General features: G+C 44.3%; 1 protein-coding gene across 1 annotated transcript; it reads right to left on the minus strand.

The window, feature by feature from the left end:
- Positions 1-1,979: 1,979 nt before the first annotated feature.
- TMEM139 (transmembrane protein 139) lies at positions 1,980-4,003 on the minus strand. Its single transcript, XM_010146942.1, has 2 exons — positions 3,756-4,003; positions 1,980-2,388 (listed from the first exon to the last, which is right to left on the minus strand). Exons 1-2 carry the CDS (start codon positions 4,001-4,003, stop codon positions 1,980-1,982), a joined length of 657 nt encoding a protein of 218 aa, XP_010145244.1.
- Positions 4,004-7,746: the final 3,743 nt, after the last annotated feature.

Genomic DNA, 7,746 nt, shown 5'->3' on the forward strand with positions numbered 1-7,746 from the left:
GCGTTGGGCCTGGCGGGCCCGCAGCTTTGCCTCGCAAACGCGCCCGCGCCGGAAGCTCAGTTGTGGGAGTTTCGTCAGCTGTGCTTTGTTGGTATCTGTTTCAGCGGAAATGGAAAAAACCGGCTCGGGGAAGCCTGAGGGAGGAAAAGGTGCGCACGGGGCACAAATGAAATACAAAGGGAAGAGCAAGCGAGCGGCCTGTCAGCAAAGCGAATTCACAGCTGTTGTCACAGCAGGTTTCTGATGTCCCTGTGCTGCTGGAGCTGCGCCCTTCCTTGGTGCGCGGGGGCTTCACGTGCTAAACCGCAGCTCAAATCCCTTACGGATGCTGACGACACAACCCCAGTGATTGTAACTGGGGATCAGCAAATTCCTCTCCCATCAAACTTTGATGGTAGCGGTATCGTAGTTGCTTCATCGTTAATGATACCAAGTAATTCAGCTGTAGATTTAAGGATGGAACTCCTCTCCTTTTTCTAATCCGATATCATCAAAAGAGCAGAATGCAAGCAAAAGCACGCTTTGAGGAAAGTTTCTTTTGGGATGAAAAACTAACGATGCCACCAGGTATTTTTAGTGCAGTCCCATTTATTCATAAACAACATAAGAATTCTTGGGTTTTTTTAATTATAAAGAATCAAACAATAAGAAATAATTTATTTGCTTCTAGCCCGTGGTTTGCTGTCTCCTCATGAACAAAAGAGGATGCTGTTGTACTAGACAAGGCTGTGATGACTGATGCTGTCCTTTGTAGGAGATTTGGACCACTGTATTAGTTTTTAAATTATTTGGACATTCACCAGACATTATCTTTTGGCTTACTGCAGACTAATTCTGCAGAGCCCATCGGTTTAACTCGCCCATCAGTTGAACTCACCCATTTTAAAAGACTCATCAGTGAAAGCTAGAACCTGGCTCCTTCCTTGATGAAGACCGCATGTCCCTTGGGTCTGCTATTTTCAGGTGCTCTCCACTGTAGCCATGACCTCGGCAGGCAGGCTGGCCCGTTCCAGAGGCCAGATAGAAGCCTCTGTGCACAGCATTGTTACGAGGAAATGAATGAGCAATGACCTTTCTGTGCAAATGCTTTCCATGATGACAATAAATGTCGCGTCTCAAGTGGTCTGTTCGAGGCTGTAGTACGGCAGAGAGATAAACCCTCTTGTAGAGCAGTGGAGATGGGTGGTCCAGGCAGAGGATATGTCTGTATCCCCCTGCTAGCCTCTCTCACAGGATAAAAACTGCTATTATCTCCCTCTGGTTGACCACCTGGAAGCTGTGTGGGATGAGAACCTTGTGAACAACAAAAGTAATTTCATGGTGCTGTGCTTATCATCAGCTTTTCTACCCCAAGTGACAGCTCTCAGGTGGTGCTGGCTTCCAGATGAAGGGAGGCACCCTCCCCTCAGTCACACTCCATGCAGCACAGCTGAGGATGTGGAGCAGAGGTGTTGCAACAAACAGTGCAGACCATAAATTTGTGTTGCTGCAAAACAGCACGTCAGGGTACTGCAGCCTCAGTCTCTCAGTAGGGATTTTAGGACAGCTGATGATCACACAGCTCTCAGCAATACTGTTTTTTGTAATGCACAGGCAAATCCCCCTTCGTGCTGTTTCTATTCTCCCCTTTCTGAAACAGCCCCTCCTGGCTGCATCCTGCAGTACCTCAGAGGTCCTTTGACAGTCTTGTCTCTTCTCACAATTCACTCCTCCCCCATGAAGATGTATCTCCACTTTGAGAATTGTTGCGGTATATAACACGGTTTTCCTCACAAACCATTATGGCATTGCACTGATTTGTATTTTGTGCAAAAAAGAGAGATCAAAAGCTTTGTCTGTAGTTCAGCTCTGGTTCGAGGAATGGTGAGACAAACTTTAGAGGTTTGGGTGTGAAAAGTCTCAGTTCTTTCACATTCCCCCTAGTAGCAGCCTGTACTGGGGTGAGGGTTTGGCTTTGCATTCATAGAAAGTGAAATTAATCATAATATGGAGGGCTGGAAAGCATCTTCAAAGACCTCATCGCTGACGGCGCTCTCATAAGCAGGTGGTGGAGTGAGTGGCTCCAATGGCTCAGGCCTGTCTTCAATACCTTTGACTTCATGGATGTCTGAAACAAACCGCTGCAGCCTTGGGGGCAGCACCAGCTGCAGCTGCATCCTAGAGCCTGCGTCTGTCTCCGAGACGCGCCTCGTGTCTGATGGCACGGACACCCTGAGAGCCTCCACCACAATCTCCTCTTGGGCAGAGGATTCAATAACTACGTTGTAAGGGGGAGGCTCAGTCAGGGGGGAGGGAACTAAGCCTGGATTGGATGCAATTGTCCATATTGCCGGAACTGACATGGTCATCACCTCCTCATAGGTGGGCGCTTCATAGGCAGCATTCACCCTACGCACGAAGAGAGGAATGGCAGTTACACTCATTATTTTACTCCTTGGTGTACGCAGAGGCAGGTAGGCTGGATAACGTAGTATAGGGACCATGCTAGAATCAACAGGTGGCACTGAGACCGGATATCGTGTGGTATTATTGTATGGGATATTCTGTCACTGGATCAGCTCACTTGTTCAGCCAACTTAATGTCTTGCTTTCTGGTCTAGAGAATTACTCACGTGACCATTTTCCCACACTCCCTGGAACAAGTAAACCCCACCCCCCCACGGGTTTCAGTGTCCTAGGCTTAGCCTGATCATAGAATTATAGAGTATCTCAAGTTGCAAGGGACCTGTAAGGATAACATCCCGCATTTAAAATCTCCGACCAGTTCAAATGTATTGCTAAGACCTACTAACTCCTCATTATTTCTCAGAATAAAACAGGACCTTGCTTTTTACATTAGCTCAATGCTCATCCTTTTTTAAGAAGCAGATAAAATTAAGTAATTTCATGTAGTTTAAACAAGGACTAATGATTCTGTGTTAAAAACACATGTCTGCAGAGAAAAACGTTACCTTACAAACATTTTCCTTTTTAGGTCATGTTTTTAAATAAATAGATGCTATTTTTTTCCTAGTATGCCCCCAAGCTAGCAAGGCCAAATATAGGCTTCTTTTTATGTACACATTCTAAAAGCAAACATTTTTTTACCGTCCTACAACACCCTGTATTTGAGCATGTCAAGTCATTTCTGGATGTGGATTATGCCGACAAGGAAGCAAAGATACAAATAAAGTTAAACTCTCCAACTACAGCAGGCAAATCGGGGTTAGATTAGGTGATGCTGAGAGCCTGCAAATATACATGAAGCCAAAAAGATGTAGGAGTGTTCAGAGTCTCTCAGAATCAGGGTTTATTGGTGTCAAGTTGCATTTTTAAGGCTGGAAACACACCCTGTTAGAGGTTCCTTTTTAAAAGTTTGCTGAGGAACAGTTGCTCTGGTTTATAGAGTTAAACCCAGCTAAGATTCACTGTTGCTTCAGCATTTTTTTCTTTTTCCTTGTCTGACTCATTGTTTGGCAAGACTTGATTACTCAAAGAAAAATAAAACTGGGCTTGGATCTGTTTAACCTTGGAAATTGTTAGTGGATCAGTTCCTGGAGGGAAGAAAATAAATAATGGACAAGATACAGGACACAGGTGGCCTAGACATTTGCAGCCTTCACCTGAAGAATGAAGGAAAACAACCTAAAAAGAACTTCTTTCTTCTGGAATGGAGCCTGTGTTTGGTACCCTAGGGGAAGGGCAGCGAAACAGTATGTAAAATGGCCATGTATGAGGAGAGACAGTTGAAGAGGTATAACCAGGTTGCTGCTTACCCTGCTTGGCTTTGTCTGCTTGGAGAAATCTCGTTCGTGTCCTGTGGGTGCTGATTCCTCAAGTAACACTCGACAAACATGCTCAGCAAATAGCCGACCAGGCACACTCCCCCTACCCCTAGGAAGAAATAGCCTATTGGATTGATGTTAGATGAAATGGCCAGCATGGTGACCCCAATGAGAAGCGCAGCAGTGAAAAGCAGCAACAAGACTTGGCGGATGTTCTTCCAGTGTGTCTCTAACCACATGGTAGTAGAGGTGGTGGTAGCAGACAGTTGAGGACAGATGGGCGGTTAAGGGGACAGGCATCTGTGAAAAGACAGAATAGTTTTTTCAACATGAAACATGAGCACACAAATACGTTACCAGTATCATGACCAAAATACATACAAAATAAGAACATACATGCCGTCATGAGAACATGCAGCTATGCAGATACATGCCGGGGGAACATAAATGCATGCCAATGTAAATGTACTAGAATTTCCTATGTTAATGCTTATTGAATAATGGGCGTGCTTGAACACGCAGTTACAAGACAAAATGCATAAATGGACCATCAGCACTTACTGCCAGGCGTATCTAAAACGGTCTAGGTCCTTAAGAGAACTTAGAGCAGTCTAGGATGCAGATCTGAGGTTACAGCAAAAATGAAATGAAAAAGGGTAACTTTAAAGGTTAATTCTAGGACATTTGTACATTGCATAACAAAGGTTCAGGTACGAGTTCAGACCCCAGAAGAAAAGTAGCCGTATTAACGGGGCTGTCTGCCCCAGTAAATTGAGCGTCTAACTTGAGCGTAGCATTATAGAAATAACATTACTTTAGGTTCTAGATGCAGCTGGGGAACGTCTGCTTTTGCAAAATGTAGGCATGCATTTGAATATTTGCCTATATCCCAAGTTCTTTGTCTATAGATGTGCTTTCTGCACCCTTCTCAGGCATGAGAGCCCCTCCTGTCCCCCGTTCCAAACCCCATCTCTGTGAAGCGCCAGCAGTTGGCACGGTGTGCAGTGTATGTGGAATGAATACCAGGGATCTGTGGGATTCAAGAACATTGTAACTAAGGGGTTGTCTTGCACATGTTGTATTAACCCACATACATCCCACCGTATTGAGGAAGACCCCTTTGAAAGAAAAGAGCTTACACGATGCACATATTGCTTATGAGTATCCATCTCCAAACAAATACACAGTTTTAAACAGTTCCATGTTAGATTGTGTGCTTTTGCACACTAAATACGCTCCCTTGTTACAGCAAAAATAGATGAATGTATATATTCAAATGCAAGAAAAAGAAACACATTCTTTTCAAACAGATTACCTTCTTGTTACCGTTTTTACTGCCAGCTTTCAGCGTCTACTTACCCGAGAGAGGTTTCCGTAGGTAGGAACAGTCATGTTTTAACTTCTGTCTTCATCACAAGGAAAAATGTGCAAGTTCTTTTGCCCCTACTCCTTCCCCTTCTGACCTGAAGATGCAACACCAGTAAAAACTCTCCCTTCCTCCTTTTGAGTTTTCATGTAGGGAGACAATGAAGATTTCTTTTCAAACGAAAAGCCAGTAACTAGCGAATATGGGAAGGGACCAAACGATGGGAAGATCTTGTAAGAGTTCTGCCTGGGAAACTAGAACCTTATTTTTCCAGGTTCTGAATCCAAAGCAACTTCTAGACGATCACGTAGCCTCTACTCTGTTGCAGCTCTTCTAGGTCTGTCCCGCAAAAGCAGGAAACTCATTAGGAAAGAGGGCGGAGTGAAGAGGGGGGGAGTGCTTACCTGTGTCAGAGCTGTTTGATCTGCTTTACTTCAATGAGAGAAACTCTGCCCTGAAAATTATGTTCTTGCTGCTTAGCAAAGGAATCTTGATCTCTGCCTCACAAGGCAGGAAGGACTGCCAGCCCAGCCCACATCACATGGCCCACGCATAGATCTGTTTATGACTTCTGAAAAATGTAAATACATACATTTTCCCATCCTGATTGCGTGCTGTTTGTCAGATGTTGTTTTATGCCTTCTTTGATTTTACAAACAGGGTGAGAAAAAGAGGCAGTGGATTATTATTTCACAGAGGGCTAGGTTAAAATCCTTCCTCCTCACTGATGTATTGGGGAGTACTGACAAGCAACAGAACAGGTACTGAATTACTTCCAGTCTGTTATCATCTGAAACATTAGCATGCATCTGCAGATCATTAGAAGTTCTCAAATGCTATAGCGCGAATGACCTCCAAGAGCTGGCTGCAGCTCTGTGTGTCTGTAATAGGAAGATGTCCTACTGCTAACTGTTTATTAGCAGTATTCAGATTGGAAGATTAGGCCAACAAGAATTGCATGAGGTGTAAAGTCATGCATGGCCAGAATAATCCCAAGCAGCAGCACAGGCTGAGGCCGACTGGCTGGGGGGCAGCTCTGCTGAAACAGGCCTGGTGGGCATGATGAACAGCAAGCTCAACAGGAGTCAGCAGCGTGCCCTCCAGCAGTGAAGGCAAACTGTGTCCTGGGCCCTATCAGTAAGAGTGTAGTCAACAGGTCAAGGGCTGTGATTATTCCATTCTACTCAGCACTTGTTAGGACACACCTGGAATACTGTGTAGACGCTTGGTCGCCCCAGTTCAAGAGAGAGATTGAAAACTTTGGTATGGTCTAGTGAATTGCTTCCAAGATGATTTGAGGGTTGGAGAGCTCTGACAATGTAGGGAGCTGGGTTTGTACAGCATAACGAAGGCTTGGGCAGGTGGTGAGTTTCTACTGAGTTTTCCAGTGTCTAGTAGGTAGTTGTAGAGAGGATGGAGGTACTTTTCATGAGGGTACACAGTGACAGGACAAGGTGCAATAGGAAAGAGAGTAAGTGCCTCTGAATATGAGAAAAGAATTCATCAATGTGAAAACAGTGAAACATTGTGATTACTTGCCCACTGAAGTTGAGGAATCATCTTGGCTGGAAATACTCAAGACTCATCTGAGTCTAAACCCCTGCTTTCAGTAGGAGGTTGGACTAGGGAGGCCCTTCCAGCCTAGACTTGTCAATGTGTCTATGTTTGTAATATTTGTCCTTTATACCTGCCTTTTTGGTTGATGACAAATAAAGGTCTTTCAGCTCTGACTGTTATCCATTCTTTGCTTTCAAGAGTAATAGCAGACTTAACATCCATGTGAAGAGAAGGAAGTCAGACTTCTGGCGTGTAGTGTGTCATTTTGCAAGACTATCACTCAAATGAGAAAACTGATTTGTTTCTGACAGCTCTTTCCATTTTGGGGTTGCCTAGTGTTGAGAACACTAAGTGCTAAGGAAGATTTGACAAAACTCTTTTCACAGCTTCTTTGCATGGAAAGCATGACTGACTCATAGTAGAATCTGGATGCCTTGGTACTTCCTTCTAATTGGGGTAGCTGGTAGTTGTTAGAACTGTTCCTTAAAGATAAAAGATTTATACCCTACTGTACTGTGGAGGGAATTAAAATATACTACAGACCCTGGCTAAGTGTTCTGTTTACTGAGCTATTGTAATAAAAGAGCACTGCTACTGTAAGAATTAGTTTCAAAGAAGGTGGTTCTACTTCTTAAAGTAGCGAGTGAAAGTGTGGTTTGACACGGCAGCTAAACAAACCTCACAGCTAATTGCTGTGGAATATGGTAGTCCTTCCTCCTTCCTGCCTCTTCTCCATCTGCCAGCTGTCAAAGCCTGTCCTCCTTGCAGTGATTCTAGTGCTCAGCTGATCTCTTTCTGAGCCACCTCAGCTGTCTTGACTAGTGGGAAAGTGTTTACATTTTTCCAGAATGAATTTAGTGGGATGAATCTAGTCACCAAAGTATAATCTAAGCACTAGATGCCCATTCAAGGGAAGCAATGGAAATTCATACCTAGAATGATGGAGGGGAAGGGAGAAGAGTGGGGATAACTTTCAGGGTTTCAGTGAGCACTGTCTGATTGGAGTAGAAGGAAGTTCTTCCTGTCGAACTAAGTAAGCCCTGCAGAAAGGTGTAGAAC

Source organism: Eurypyga helias, unplaced genomic scaffold (assembly GCF_000690775.1).
Source record: "Eurypyga helias isolate BGI_N326 unplaced genomic scaffold, ASM69077v1 Scaffold38362, whole genome shotgun sequence".
NCBI classification, from domain to species: Eukaryota; Metazoa; Chordata; class Aves; order Eurypygiformes; family Eurypygidae; genus Eurypyga; species Eurypyga helias.

Coding starts and splice junctions, on each gene's coding strand:
- TMEM139 (XM_010146942.1), bottom strand. CDS start 4,003: ATGTGGTTAGAGACACACTGGAAGAACATCCGCCAAGTCTTGTTGCTG. Junction 2,389..3,755: donor AGCAGACAAAGCCAAGCAGG/GTAAGCAGCAAC, acceptor CTTCGTGCGTAG/GGTGAATGCTGCCTATGAAG.